The sequence below is a fragment of the Drosophila willistoni genome, unplaced genomic scaffold (genome assembly GCF_018902025.1).
Source record: "Drosophila willistoni isolate 14030-0811.24 unplaced genomic scaffold, UCI_dwil_1.1 Seg492, whole genome shotgun sequence".
In the NCBI taxonomy this organism is placed as follows: domain Eukaryota; kingdom Metazoa; phylum Arthropoda; class Insecta; order Diptera; family Drosophilidae; genus Drosophila; species Drosophila willistoni.
Window position 1 is genome coordinate 62,755 of NW_025814422.1, and position 15,961 is coordinate 78,715.

Sequence of the window (15,961 nt, forward strand, 5' to 3'; positions counted from 1 at the left end):
ATCCAACGGGAGTTAATGTCATTTGAAACTTTGATATGAAATCGTATCCCAACAGTAATTCAATTCCTATTGTGCAGTCATCCACTACCAGAAACGTTTGTGTGAGGCAAATACCATCGATCTGCACCTCTGCCTTGAACTGACCTACAGGACGTTTGGTGTTCTGTCCTAGTCCTCTCAGACAAGACGTACTTGCTAGCAGCTGGACTCCTCGCATTCGGCTGAACACAGACTTTCTATTTAGAGACACGTCAGCTCGGGTGTCTATCAATCCCTTCACATTCATCTCGCCTATCTGCAATGTTTTGAGTCGATTTTCTTCATACACAATGTTTACAGAGTAGGAAGCAGGACAATTTTTGGACATGTGTCCAGTTTGGTTGCAGCGGAAACACTTGACTTCCTCCTTACAGTCCTTGCGCAGATGCGCCATTGATCCGCATTTGAAGCAATGTTGCTTCCTGTCATTCCTATTGAAGTTTGATTTCGGCATAAACCGCTGCGGAGCTCGGTTTTCTGCTTCAGGCTTATTCTTGGTACTGGCGATTTTTTCGTAAATGTCATATTTGTCTTTCAGCTCCTTCAGTGACTTGCAGCCGTACAACGTGTATTTGTAGTCACTCTTTAGGTTCAATCCATCAACGATGTGTTTGATAACTGACTCCATATTAATAATCCCACGGGCATCGATTCGTTTCATTTGTAATATGTACTCATAAAAACTTTCATCATCGGACTTCGTACGTAGAGATAATTGGTTGTGAATTTCGGCACTGCACGGCTGATTGCAATCAAATTCCTCCAGGACTTGCTGGCGAAGTTGTTCATATTCGTAGACAGCCGTAGACTCGAGAAGTAGAGCGGCGGTACCAGTCATTTTTGCTCGGGCTTGAACGTACTTCTGTTTATTGTTTAATGCATATGCATCGGCGTTGAGTTCAAAGTTTTGAAACCACTGTTGTACAGACATTCCTTCGCCGCAGAATTCTGGGATGATTTTGGAAAAGTTCTCCACCACCAACTTGGTGTCATTCTTTTTGTCTATGTCGCTCTCTCTCTCTCTGCCGACCGTTGCCTTTAACAACCGCTGTTTAAATTCAAACGCATCTGTAAAGATTAATATTAAGAGTATATGTGCAAGTACATTTAGGACCTATTCTTACCGCAGTGTGTCCTTCTCGGCTTACACAACAAGAGAGAAAGAACATGCGGAAGCTAAACTTGAATTTCATATTTCACAGTATGGCCATATTCATCAAGCGCCAAAAAACTTAAATATAAAATACTAGATACTAACAGCTATAGCTAGACGGTGACTGTCACCCCGCTGCTAATTATTCGGTGATCAATTCCCGTCCCGCGACATCCCCTCCCCCGTGAAGCGACTGCATCACATCTAGGACCGCTAGTCTGGAGACGGGACGTGTTACCCTGTGAACCCTATTTCCATCGGCGACTCTTACAGCTGCTCGCCGAGGTATCCCATCTGATCCGGTGTATACCTCCTCGACTATACCCGTGCTCCATTCTCGTCGTGGTGTTGCAGGGTCACAGATGTAGACGACATCATCCTTTCTGATTGGCTGGGTGCGCGCGCACCATTTCTCGCGACGCACGAGGGTCGGTAGGTATTCATGAACCCACCGCTTCCAGAACCGGTCCCTCAGTAGTCGTGCCATGCGCCAATGCTTCCTGGTTTCACACGGTTTAGGCAACTCTTCACTCTCCGCGGGTGTATCAGGAATGTTGGACGTCCCCTTCAGTAGGTCATTGGGCGTCAAAGGTGCCTCTTGATCGACTGAAATTGGCATATGGGTTAGCGGCCTTGAGTTCACAATGTTCTCGGCCTCAATGAGCAAGCTTTGCAATACGTGTTCCTTCGGGGCCACATCCTTTACTGTATGAGCCAATACCCGTTTTACGCATCGGACCATCCTCTCCCAGACTCCTCCCTCCGCGGGGTTGAGAGGGCAGTTAAAAATCCACTCCACACAACGGGTAGCAAGCTCGTCCTGGATCTTGTCTGCTTCAAAAACGTCGGTAAACCGTTTGGCTTCCCTGTCTGCGCCGATGAAATTCTTCCCATTGTCACTACGCAGCTTTGTTACTGGTCCTCGGCGGCACATAAAATTCCTCATCGCAAGTATGCAGGAGTCTGTTGACAAATCGTGGGCTAGCTCCAGGTGAATTGCTCTAGTTCTTAAACAGGTGAATAGAGCCACCCACCTCTTCTCTTGGCGTCGACCCACCGTCACAAGTAGTGGTCCGAAATAGTCTAAACCAGTGTACTCAAATGGCCATCCACCCGGTTTTAGGCGATCTTCAGGCAACGGACCCATTAAAGGTGGGGTTGGGGTTGCACGCTGGAGTTTGCACACACCACAGTTCCGGATAACCCGCTGCAGTACCCGCCGCACTTTCGTTATCCAGAACCCCATGCGGATCTCGGTGATAGTTGCGTTTACATTCTGATGTTTCATCCTTACATGGTAGTGACGAACGATCAAATCCGTCAGTGGGTGCCTATGCGTGAGAATGATGGGCCTTCTCGCCCCATACGGTAAACACAGGGCCGCATTGATTCTCCCAGATGCGCGTAGAATCGCTAAGTCGTCAAGGTAGGGTAGCAGTCCCTTCAGCTCACTCGTCGGCTGGACTGGTCTGTTTGCATATAGGCGATGCAACTCGTCTGGGAACGCTTCCCTTTGAGCAACACGAACTAAGACGAGTTCGGCTTCCGCACATTCGGCAATCCATATTTTCCATGTTCGTGCTGCTGACGACGGCACCGACACACGAATCGGAGAACCCAAGTCATAATCCTGAACAGTCGGTTGTACTCCAAGAATCTCTGAAATTGTATAAATTCGTCGTTAGCAACAACCAAGGCAAACTCACACGGTGACTCTTTGACGTCAGCTGCAACCTCGATGTCTGTCAGATCGGTAGTTGATTGGGGCCACAAATCTTGCGGCTGCTGTAGGAATTTAGGCCCACACATCCATCGCGATTTCTGGCTAAAGTCAACTTGCCCTTGTGGCCTCGTCGCTTCATCCGCCACGTTGTCCGCGGTAGGGACCCATCTCCACTGGGAAGCATCTGTGGATTCTAAGATTTCTGTGACTCTGTTACCGACGAACTGCTTATAACGTCTATGAGTGCTGCATATCCAACGCAGCACCGTTTTCCAGCGCATTTCGTTTTACCACAAACGAAACTCACTTGTACATCCCCATTTTGGTAGGTGGCCCTCCAGTAGGCCACAGCCGCGTACGCCGACTCACTGGCGTCAGTGAAGACATGTAATTGTATTGACTTCACCATTTCTGATCCAAAGTAGTGACGCGGGCATCGGAACAGACCCACTCCTTCTAGCTGATGGCGCCATTTCTGGAAGGCGCTGTTGAGTTCTTTTGGCAACGGTTCATCCCATAAAACATTCCTTCTCCAAATCTCGCGTAATAATAACTTGCCGGTAATGGTGAAACAACTCAGGAACCCCATCGGGTCGAACGTTGACATGATTAGACTGAGGAATTTCCTCTTGGTAGGCACATCGTCCTTGATCCTCTGGTACTTCACGTTAAACCTAAATTCATCGGTCGCTGGCTGCCAATACAATCCAAGAATTTTCTCCTCTGCTTCAGCCCACCCAACTGGGTTGGTGGTTCCTTCTTGACCCAAGGACTCCACAACCTTAGGTGAGTTGGATTGAAATCGGCGTAGCTCAAATCCTCCACTCTTGTGTATGTCTCTGACCCTGGCAGAGACTGATATAGCTTCGTCCTCAGTGGCGAAACTGTCCACATAATCGTCCACATAATGATAGTCTGTAATAGCTTTGACCACTCGGGGGTCTACTTGTTGGTGACGCATCGCATTTAGCGTCATGACATGATGTGCGGCACTTGGAGAACAGGCAGCTCCAAAGGTCATCACCTGCATCTCGTACACATCAGCTTCTCGTTGTCTATCTCCATCCCGCCACAGGAACCGTTGAGAACGTCGGTCCTGGGGCTGTACATAGATCTGGTGGAACATTTCTTTGATGTCTCCGGTGAACGCAACAGCTCCTTCTCTGAAATGGAATAGAACAGAAAGAAGCGGCCTATAGTGCTGTGGTCCCTTTAATAGCTCTGAATTCAGTGACACGTTGCCCACTTTGGCAGCCGCGTCAAAGACTAGCCGAATTTTCCCTGGCTTATTCGGGTTCGTCACTGCGAAATGCGGCAAATACCATATTTTGCCGCTGCCGACTGCAGTGTCTTCTTCTCGCTCTACACGTCGAGCGTATCCTTTACTTATGTAATCGTTTATCATTCCTTTATACTCTTGGGCAAACTGTTTATCTCTTTCCATTTTTCTTTCAACAGTTTTCAACCTATTTAACGCCATTTTATAACTGGAAGGTAGATTTACGTTGTCGCGTTTCCAGATTAATCCCGTCTGGTACCGCCCGAGTAATTCTACCGTCGTCTCGTTAAAAATACTTTTTGAAGGGGCTGGTGGAGTTGGCTTCACCCCCAGGTTCTCCAGTTCAAAGTATTCGCTGACCATCTTATGAACTTCATCGGTGTCCGTTGCTGCAAATAGACATGGCTTTGGCGCAGATGTATGTTGATGCTTGTGGAACGTCCCAGAAACATCCCATCCTAACCTAGTAACGGCCACGTACGGTCCCCTATTGGAGGTTTCCCAGGTGCTGGATGGCACGACAAGGTACTTGTGATCCAGGCCTATTAGGGAAACGTGATTGCGGATTGATTACTTGGAGGTAGTCCTGATTCAAGGTCTGCATCGGCAGATCTAACCCATCCACTGCATGTACATTCTTCAATTCGTACTTCTTGTTTTTATCATGTCCACTAATGTGTAAGTTTATCCTCTTTGTTGGCTCTTGGGCTGTCATATTTTTGAACCATTTGACTGCAAGTTGACTGCGTTCTCCATTAAGGCCCAAATCCTTGAGTAGCACTTCATCGATCATGGTTACCGATGATGCTTCGTCAAGCAGTGCGTACGTCTCTACTCGACGGTTCGGCCCATAAAGCGTCACTGGCAGGATCCGAAACAATAGTTGCGTCGTCTTAGTGTCAACACAACTTAAGTTCATCTGTTGAGTTGGCTGTTGGCTTCTTGGTTCCGGTGAGGGCTGCTTGCCATTGTTGAGTACTGGTTGAGGCCTCGTGGGGCTTCCATGTCCAGCCTTTGACATTGAAGCCTGCCTGTAATTAGACTCGAAATCATGTAGGAGGTTATGGTGGGCTCGCCCGCATTCACCTATATGGCATCTGGACTTGGTGGTACACTTTCGAACTACGTGCCCGGGACTCAAGCACAAGAAACATAGACGGTACTTCTTGACAAGTCTCCATCTCGCAATCGGTGAAGCAAGACGAAACTCCGCACATTCGGTTATATCGTGTGACCCGTAACAGTTTGGACAGGGTTGGCCATGTTGCTCGACGCGCGTCTCCTCTTCAAACTTCGTGTACAGTATTCGTCGTTTGCCTTCCCTGTGGTCGGAGTCCACGATAGTGCATATTACGCTAGCTAGTTCTTCTAACCAGATGCTAAAGTCGATGACAGTCGGGTAGGGCTTTATAGATGCGGCGCGTCTAGCCCAATCCACTCTCTTGTCCAGCGGCAATTTCGAGGTTAGTTCATCTAACAGGGTTGGATTAGCCAGGTGCTGGCTCTCGTTGATAGATTGTAAAAACGCAGCCAGGTTACTCACGCGCGTAGCAAATGGAATAATCTTTGCTAAATTGTGCTCTTGTATCGGTTGAACATCACGCACGCTTTGAAGCTGACTGCGTACGAGCTGCTCCGGACGCCCATAACGGAATCTTAGTTGATTTATGACTGCGTTCACATTTCTGGGATGGATAAGCAGAGATTTAACAGTTTCACGGGCATCGCCCTTAAGAGCTTTAACCAGACGCTGATTATTCTCCAAGTCCGTGCATCCATATACACTATTTGTTTCAGTAAACGCGCAGTAGAATATTGGCCAATCTTCTGGTAGTCCCGAAAACTCTGGCAGTTCCGGGATTTTTCTAGTCATCCATCCACCAACCGTGTTTGGTGAGATCAGGGGCATTGTTCCAATTGTCGATGGCAGCTCAGGGCGAGTGTTTATTAGTGGTGGCTGTAGTCCATTAATCGGACGATCTGATTCTAACCTATGCGTTGCTGGCATTGTATCTGTAATTAAAGATGGCGGACCCTCCGCACGTGTCGCCGGCTTTGTTACCATTTGCAATTGCCTTTCCAACTCGGCAATTCTCGCACGCAGTCTTGCTTCTTGGAATCCGCTAGGTTGTGCACACGGTCTCCTGATGCTCGTCAGCGCCGACAGCTTCGGGTATTCCAGCCACTATGCTGGACTCAATATTCATATTTGCGGTAGGCGCCTCATCAGTTGCATTCTCTCCGGTGTCTACGGGCAAGTCGATTGCGGCATCTGGTTCTTGTAGCGCCTCGAGTGCCTTCAGCCGGGGACTCCTCCGGATTGGGGAATGTCTGGTTGTCATGGTGGTGCCTTTTCTGACACGAGTATCACCCACTTTGGTGATACCACTGGTGACTTCAGCAATGTATGTATGTCACCGCGTTCGACGTTACGATCACTCACTGTGATGATTCTTAATTCCGTCGCCAGTTGCGACGCTCAATAGTCCATCCAATAGGACTGCACATATAACCCACTGTGGTTATTCTTAGTTTCGTCGCCGGTTGCGACGCTCAATAGTCCATCCAATAGGACTGCACATATAACCCACTGTGGTTATTCTTAGATTCGTCGCCGGTTGCGACGCTCAATAGTCCATCCAATAGGACTGCACATATAACCCACTGTGGTTATTCTTAGTTTCGTCGCCGGTTGCGACGCTCAATAGTTCATCCAATAGGACTGTACATATAACCCACTGTGGTTATTCTTGGTTTCGTCGCCAGTTGCGACGTTGTAAAGACCATCTAATAGGACTGCGAATAAAAGATGTCGCTCTCTCTCTCTCTGCCGACCGTTGCCTTTAACAACCGCTGTTTAAATTCAAACGCATCTCGTTCAAATGTAATTCATTGGATGTTTTATTCTGTAAAGATTAATATTAAGAGTATATGTGCAAGTACATTTAGGACCTATTCTTACCGCAGTGTGTCCTTCTCGGCTTACACAACAAGAGAGAAAGAACATGCGAAAGCTAAACTTGAATTTCATATTTCACAGTATGGCCATATCCATCAAGCGCCAAAAAACTTAAATATAAAATACTAGATACTAACAGCTATAGCTAGACGGTGACTGTCACCCCGCTGCTAATTATTCGGTGATCAATTCCCGTCCCGCGACAGTCTATTTTGTCGGCATGCACTTTCAGAGAAAATAGTTGGACCAGCTGTTGAAGAGTCGCGGTGTTCTCAACCAGCATTGCTGCATTTATTCCGGCCTTTTCATCATTTCCATGGTTGTTCTCAATTGCCTCTAATTCATTAACCTGGGTGCGACATCGGGGCTAATTGGTCCTATTGGTCCGACATAATGATGCGATTTCGTAACACTCTTATTGGACGCGTACCCTCTCTTATTGGAATCTCGCTCGCGGCTTCTCCTCTTGGTTTTTTGCTTGCTGAATTCGTCTCGTTTTTTCCGATTGCTGCCTTCGTTTCGTTTGCCGCCAGAATTTCGCGTCTGCTTGCTGTCTCTTTCTTCGTTTTGTTTGCCGCCAGAATTTCGCGTCTGCTTGCTGTCTCTTTCTTCGTTTTGCTTTTCTTCTGCTGTCCAAAACTTTCGCTGTCTCACTCTGTCCACTGTCAGCTTTCCAATCATATATTTCCGAAGTCCGCGATCGGTTGAGCCCCCAAATGTAAGATGGAGTCCTCAATTGAGTTCCCAAATGTATTATATTATAGTTTATTAGTATTATAAATCGTGGACGGGCGAATAATGATTACAATATGCAACTTAAATCTCGGGTTCTGTGTACTGCTGATTTATCGGCTTCTTACTGCTGACTGCTGATACTTCTGACTGCTGATACCTCTGACTGCTGAACACCGACTATTGACTGCTGAACCTCGACTGCTGACTGCTGAATTTCGACTGCTTAACACCGACTGCTGAACATTGATTGCTGATCACCGACTGTTGACTGCTGAACCTCGACCGCTGACTGCTGAACATTGACTGCGGACTGCTGAACATCGGGTGCCGACTTCTCACGATATCTCACGACTGCTGCTGCGTTGCCAATCTGCATAGGGGAGTTGCCACCACGCTGCAACTACCTTATCCCATCTCACATACATATATACATATTATAACATTTACAGATTAACATACATATTTACATAATTTACATTTAGTATTGTATTTTCTAAGCTTAAACCTATAGGATGTGGTAGTAATTAGTTTTTTTGAGGTAGTCAATTATCTGGGAAAGGTTAGTTGGAGTTGGGTTTGCTAGGGTTGCTATTGGGTATAATTTTTTAAAGATTTCATCCCTGATGTGGGAGGTTGCAGGGCAGTTTTTTAGTACGTGTTCTATGTTTAGGTAAGATGTTGAGTTGCAGTTTGGGCAGGGTGTTATGTCGTTCGGGTTAATGTAGTGTTGTTGAGTGAGTCTTGTGTGGCCTAATCTAAGACGTAGAATTTTTATTTGGTCTATCCGTGCTATGTCTTTTTGCTTAATGTTTTTGAGATAGTGTCCTGTGTGTGTCAGATTGCTATTTAGCTGTTGGTACCATGTGTTGCAGCGGTTAATGTTGTTTTTGAGCTTTTGGAGTAACATGTTTTTAATGTATTTGTTTATATCGCTAGTTGGGAGTGTAATGGAGGGAGTATGTATAGCGGATTTTGCGGTTTGGTCGGCAAGCTCGTTGCCTTTTATGCCACAGTGGCTGGGAATCCAGAGGAGTTTTATTTTGGTGTTGGTTTTGTTAGGATTGATCTTATTAATGTTGGGTAGAGGTTGTTGTTGTTGATGTTGCCTATGGATTTGATAGCTGATAGGGAGTCAGAGCATATTATGAAGTTCCCTTTCTTGTTTCCTGTTAGCTTTATTGCTTCAAGGATGGCTACCGTTTCTGCGGAAAGGATTGAGGAGTAGTGTGGTAGGATACCTGTTTTTAGGACTGTAGTATCGGTGGTTATGGCGAATGTCGCAGTTTTATGTTGTAGTGACCCTTCGGTAAATATATATTTGTGTTGTCTGTGTTTGTCTTTATGTTCTAGGAACATTTTTTGGTATATTTCTGGTGATGTGATGGGCTTACTAAAGTTATGAAGGGATGTGTTGATGGTGGAAGGTGGGAAAAGACATGGGGGAGAGGTCGTTTGTTTGTTGGGTAGTGGAAGGTAGGGGATGTTGAATTCTTTGCAAGATGAAATGATTTTCTCTAATGTGGATTTTAATTTCTTATTGTTTTGGTGTTTAATTTGATTGGTGAATTTGTGGATTGGAGAGTTAGCACTGTGAAGGATTTTTTTGGATGCGTTGACTGTCATTAGATCTACTTTTTGCTCTATTGTAGGTAGGTTGGCTTCAAAAGGTAAGTTGGGGATAGGAGTTGAGGGAAGAGCGCCAAGGGTTGTGCGTATTCCTGCATTATAATCTATTTTGGTTATTAGTGTTGCCTTTGTTATGTTAACAAGTGTGTGGGTGTTGCAATTGAACTGAGGGCTAGCTAAACATTTTATTATGTTCAGTTTGTTGTTGAGGGATGGTTGGATGTGTTTTATGTGCGAGTCCCATCTGTATTTATTGTTTATTGTCAGTCGTAGTATTTTGAGTTGGGTGACTTGGGGAATTGTAATATTGTTAGAGGATAGGGTACAATTGCAGTTTTGTTTCCTGCAAATGTGCAGGTGTTGGCATTTATTGAGAGATAGTGATGCTCCAGAGTATTAGCACCATTCTTGGATTTTTGCAAAAAGGGAGTCTAGATTGAAGGATTGGTTTTTTTCTCTATTGAGTGGGACAACAAGGACATAATCATCTGCATAGCCACTAAAATGAATTTCTTTTTGTAGGCTGATTATATTTGCGAGTTTATTGAAGGCGATTAGGAAAAGGATAACTGATATTGGTGAGCCCTGGGGTATACCATTCAGGAGTGGGAAGTGGGAGCTGATTGCAGTATTAACTTTTGTGGGGCCCAATTTCCAATCTATTAGTTGGTCTATTATGGAGTGCACTCCGACTCTGTCAAAAGCTTTTGAGAAGTCAAGGGCAACGACAGCACAGTGCTTTCTTTTTCGCAGCGATTTGGTTATTAGGAAGTCCGACTTGTTACTTTTGAATCCGGGTTGATTAGGGTGGATTAGGTTGTTTTTGGTGACAAACCACCAAAGGCGTTTGGCTATGATTTTTTCGAGAGTTTTTGCTAGGCTGCAGTTTAAGAAGATTGGTCTATAGTTCGTTATTGATGTTTTGGTGGGGGTAGACTAGAGAATGGGGATAACTAGACTGGTTTTAAATGACTGTGGAATGAAATTTTTAAATATATTGTTAAAGAGGTGGGTAATTCTTGTTTTGACTGTGATGGAGGTGTTTTTTATCATAGGATATGATATTCTATTCAGGCCAGGTGTGGTTCCTTTAAGGGAATGTAGTGCGGATAGGAGTTTAATTTGTGTTATGTCGGATTTTAATATTTGGGCTGCGGGGTGGGGTATATAGTTTAATGGTTTACTTGAGTGTTTGTTTGCAATAAAGGTTTGATTGAAGTTTTCATCTTTAGATTGATCTGACCAGTGCTCGGCAAAAAGATGGGCTATGGAGAGTGTGTCTGTTATCGGTAGGTTGTTGGTTGGGTTTTTTATGCAGTGGATGTGTTTGATTGGGTTGAGTCCGCAAAAGCGTCGGATATTGGCCCAGATTTTGTGGGAAGGGGTGTTTTGTTTTATTGTGGAAGTGAATTCAGTTGTAGCTTTAGTTTTAAATATTTTGAGTTCCCTCCGAAAGAGAGCGTTGGCTTTTTTGTAGTTGACTAGGTTGTCGGTATTATTGTTACGTTTGAAGACTTTCCATGTGTATTGTTTATTGGCTCTAAGTTCGGTGAGAGTTTTATTCCACCACGGTGTATTTTTATTGAAACGGTTTGGTGAGGATTGTGGTATGTTGTGGTGTGCAGATTGGATAATAATTTTACAGATGTTTGCAGTTTCTTTGCTTATATTTGGGCTAATTGGTATTTTCTCACTTATAGTGTGTGTTGTTTGGGTGAAGGTTAGGGTCGGTGATAATTTCCCAATTAGTGAATGGGGCAAGTTGGGGAGAACATAGTGACAGGTCGGTGTGTGTGAATGTGTTGTGAGTTGAGAAGTGTGTTGGGGAGCCATCGTTAAGGATGTGGAGGTTTGCGTTTTGTAGAAATTTGTAAAAAGTTTTTCCTCTTTTGTTTGGATGTGGTGAACTCCAGCTGTTGTGCCAGCTGTTAAAGTCCCCTACGATAATCTGATTAGTGTTGTTGGTTGGGTTGAGGTTGTCGTTTAAGGATTTAAGGGAGAAAGTCTTGTTAGGGGAAATGTAAATTGAGGTAATTTGGATTTTTAATTTAGTTTCTATTTCTACACAAAGGGATTCAAAATAGTCAGGTTGGTTTATTTGAGTGTTTTGGATTGATTTGTGGACTAATATGGCTGTGCCGCCAAACCGGTTGGAAGCTATATTGGTAAAAATTTGGTAATTAATAGGGATGGGTATAGGAAATGGTATATTGTAAATGTGAGTTTCTTGGAGGCAAATAACTTGTGGTGAGTGTTTGTTGATTATAATTAGAAGTTCATTGTAATTGTTTGTGTATCCTTTTATGTTCCAAAGTATAATATTTAGCATTGTTATTTTAATTTGTTTTGACTTTAAGGTAAGGTTAAGTAGTAGAGTTAAGTTTGGTTCTTTTTTGTTTTAGATAGATTCGTTGTCGCTGTTGTTTGTGGTTTGGTTTTTGTTTCCTTGGTTGGGTAGCTTGGTTTTTATTTTTGTGGTCGTGGGCTTAAAGTTAGTAGAAAGTTGATTACCTTTGTCTTTGGTAAAGATTCTAAGTTTTAGATAGCCAGTGTGATTTGATGTATAAGAGTTGTTTTCTGTGATTGGGTCAATATCCATGTTAGCTGATGTTGTTGGTGTGTAATCTTGATGTTGGTGTGGAAGTGTTTCGTTTGGTTATGGTGCGCTTGGTGAATTGTTTCTTGAGGGGCTGGGCGTAGTGCAGTGGTTTGTGAGTGTGGGTGTTGAATTTGTGTGAGTGGGGTTGGTTGTGTGAGTGTACGAGCGTAGGTGTTTCTCAATTGTTGACCTTGTCTGTTGTTTTGTGATCGACTTTTTCTATGGTTTTTATGGCGGTTAGTTCTTGTTGTTTGCAGAAGGTGGGACATTTGCGATCGAGTGGGGAATGTTGGCTATCGACTTCTGGGTTGTTTTTGCAGTTTATACAATTTTTTGGGTTGTTGCATAGTTCCTGATCCGTTGTGTGTTTTTCTTGTGAGCAGTTTTGGCATGTTGTATTGCTTTTGCAGATGGAAGTAGGGTGTCCAAAACGTAGGCACTTTTTGCAGTGGAGTGAAAATGGTATATAGGCTCGGATGCGGACTGTTTCATAGCCAAATTTTATCGTTTCAGGTAGTTTGTGTGTTTCGAAGGTTAATGTGATAAGTCCGGTTTCTATTAATGTATTGGAGGCGTCGACCCCTTGGTAAGTAGTATTTTGTTGTCTTTTCAATATTTTCCTTACTTCGATTACATTTTGTGACTTTAATTCCTGTAGAATTTCAGTTTCAGGTATGTTGCGTAATTCATTGCAATATATCACACCTTTGGTTGAGTTGAGTGTTTTGTGTTCTGTTGCCGTAATTTCCGTATTCAAAATTTTGGTAAGCTTGAGAAGTTTTAATGCTTGCAGTTTGTTGATTGTTTTGACGAAAAGGGAGCCGTTTCTTGTAATTTTACATGAGTTAACTTCTCCTCCGCAAGTATAATCTATGGTTTTTTTAATAGCAAACGGTGAAATCTCTTTGAGAGAACCGTTGTCTTTTCGTTTCAAAACAATGTATTTGGGTTCGCCTAGTTTGCTGTTGTTGTAATTACCAATTGGTCTGCCTATGTCCGGTGGTTCGTGCATGGTTGTTATTGTAGGCTTGAGCCCGGCTATGCTGTTTGTAGCGAGTGTTTGTTTTTGGTTTTTTGCTAGTTTGTTTTGCGGTTGAAATTTGTTTGTTAAGATTTGCTGGTGAGCTTATTGTTTTGTTTGTGTAAACTGGGTTTTGGTGATCGGGTAATAGCACGTCTTATCTCCTCGGGGGTTGAAGTGGTACTGTTCAAGCTAAGTAATTTTTCCAAATTATATGTATATGAGTACATGTACATGCCTCCAGCATCCGTACCCATACTCACATACATATAATTGTTTCCCTTGATTTTCCTAATCAAAGTAAAATTACATTAAAAAAATTATTAGTAAATATATATGGGTTCAGTACATAAGGCGCCATATTTGTTCGCCCACTTCAAGATTTTTTTCTCGCACTTTGGCATATATAGGCCAAGTATATAGGGCGTCATATTTATTTGCCTATTTCCAATATATATTTTTTCGCAATTTCCAAAAAAAAAAAAATATTAACACATATGTATGTATGCATTGAAACAAACCTACGAAACTCAAAGTGATCTCCTACATACATATGTATATATATATGCAAGCAGAGTGTGTGAATGTGACATAACAAAAATTACAAAATTTATCCAGTGGTAACTTAAATCCTACAATAAAAGTTTTTGTACAAATACAGTCCACTCCTGGGAAAAGTGAAATTCCAAAGTGTCTTCACGCGTTCCAAGTCGTATCTTTGGAGTTATATTTCAATTCCAAAGTGTTTCCACGCGTTCCAAGTCGTATCTTTGGTGTTAGATTACAATTCCAAAGTGTTTCCACGCGTTCCAAGTCGTATCTTTGGTTATATTTCAATTCCAAAGCGGTTCCACTCATTTCAAGTCGTATCTTTGGGTATATTTCAATTCCAATGTGTTTCAACTCGTTTTTCCAAGGTGTTCCAAGTGTCCCAAGTCGTATCATTGGGTTTTATATTTCAACTCCAAGGCGTTCCAAGCCGTTCCTATGGTTTTTTGGCAGTGTTCCAATTTATCCCAAACGTACCAGCTCGTTTTCTGGATTTTTAATCTATTTCAAGGCGTTTCAAAGCCGTTCTTTGAGTGGTTTGGTAGTGTTCCAGTTTTTCACAAACGTTCCATTTTGTCTTTTTCGCTAATTTTCAAGCTGTGCCAAACCAGCTCACTATTTTATAACCACCATTATCTGGGTTATGAGCACGAGCCCGTCAAAAGACGAGAAAGAAGCTGAGAACACTGCGGTCACGAGCAAATCCTCAATTGCTGCTCCAGGTCAGCGCCAGAGGAGTACCAGTCCTACTACTCCTCCTTCCCGAGAATTTCAAACCCTCTCTAGTCCATTAGCTCTCACGTCCGCACCATCAAGCACGACCTTTCAGTAAGCCACGTTAGAGCCACGACGAGCAAGCCAAAACGAGGTCAAATCATTGGTACCACTTCCACAAATTTTGGTAACCGCCCCAAGAGTCACTCGGTCCGAAACCAAAAGGGTTTTAGTTGCTTCCACCATCGCTTTGAAGAAGTTTGTCTCCATTAGCGATAAACTAATTCAGTTGGGAGTCGACACCCACGTCACTTCATTGTCCGAGATTAGCGTATTTACGCTCCAAGTCCGTCGTGATCGAGTTCAAGCGTTGTGCGAGAAGGTCGAGCAGGAATATGAGAAATGCGAGGCACTCCCAGATGGTAAAGACGACAACTCTGAAGATTTAGCCATCCAAGCTAAATATGACAAATACTATCAAGTTTACGAGCGATGCACGGCTCGATTAAACGAGCTTAAACGATTCACAAAGCGTCTGCTCCTACTCATCCGAACCGTCATGGGCCTACCTCTGCACCAGCAGAACGAGGCTGTCGATTGCAACCCATTGACACAGAAGTCTTTACGGGAGATTACTTAAAATGGCCTACGTTCCGTGACTTGTTTACAGCCATCTACATAAGCGATTCGCGAATTTCCACCGTTGAAAAACTGTACCATCTCCTAGCGAAAACGAGGGGTGAAGCCAACCTCACTGTAGCAAAATTCCCGCTTACAAATGATGGTTTTGAAACGGCATGGAATGCACTCAAACAGCGTTTCGAAAATAAGCGACTTATCGTGAACAGCCATTTCCGAGCACTTCTTAACCTGCCTCAAATTTCCCATGAGTCCGGAAAAGCATTACAGGATCATCAGAATGCTCTGCAGGCATCCATTCGTGCTTTTGAGCACTGTGGTCTGCCAGTAACCACTTGGGGAGGCATGTTCGTATTTTTCTGTTCCATCAAATTGCCAAAGAACACCCTTTCACTGTGGGAACAATCTCTGGGAGATAAAACTGCCATTCCAGAGTAGCAAATGATGGACGATTTCCTCACTGAGCGGTTTCGTACGCTCGAAGCAGTTGAAAATTTAACTGCAATGGCTATTTCGGTTCCCACATCGAAACCTTCGCGAAATCCGCCTCCAGCCACCCGAAAGGCTAATACATTTGAAGCCAAGGTGACCACCAAACCAAAATCCTGTGATCTCTGTATGAAGGAGAATCACCCGGTGTGTCGATTTCCCCGCTTCCTTCAGATACCGGTGCCAGAGAGGGTGGCATACATAAAGAAAAAGTCCCTTTGTCTGAACTGTTTCGCAAGAGGACATCAAGTAAAAGATTGTCCGAGTCAGCACAATTGCTTCACGTGCAAGGGGCGTCACAATACGCTCTTGCACAAGGATGCCCGACCGGAGAATAGTCCAACGCCGGTCCCAGCGCAGCCCAGTTCTCACAACATTGTCCGGACATACTTTACCTCTGAGGCAACGTCCTCACGAGATAAGTTGCTAGGTACAG

General features: G+C 43.9%; 1 protein-coding gene and 1 pseudogene across 1 annotated transcript; both read right to left on the reverse strand.

The window, feature by feature from the left end:
• Window positions 1-1,334: 1,334 nt before the first annotated feature.
• LOC124461458 lies at window positions 1,335-2,480 on the reverse strand. Its single transcript, XM_047012983.1, has one exon. It carries the CDS (start codon window positions 2,478-2,480, stop codon window positions 1,335-1,337), a length of 1,146 nt encoding a protein of 381 aa, XP_046868939.1.
• Window positions 2,481-2,719: 239 nt separating this feature from the next.
• LOC124461459 lies at window positions 2,720-4,557 on the reverse strand (annotated as a pseudogene).
• Between the last annotated feature and the right edge of the window lie 11,404 nt (window positions 4,558-15,961).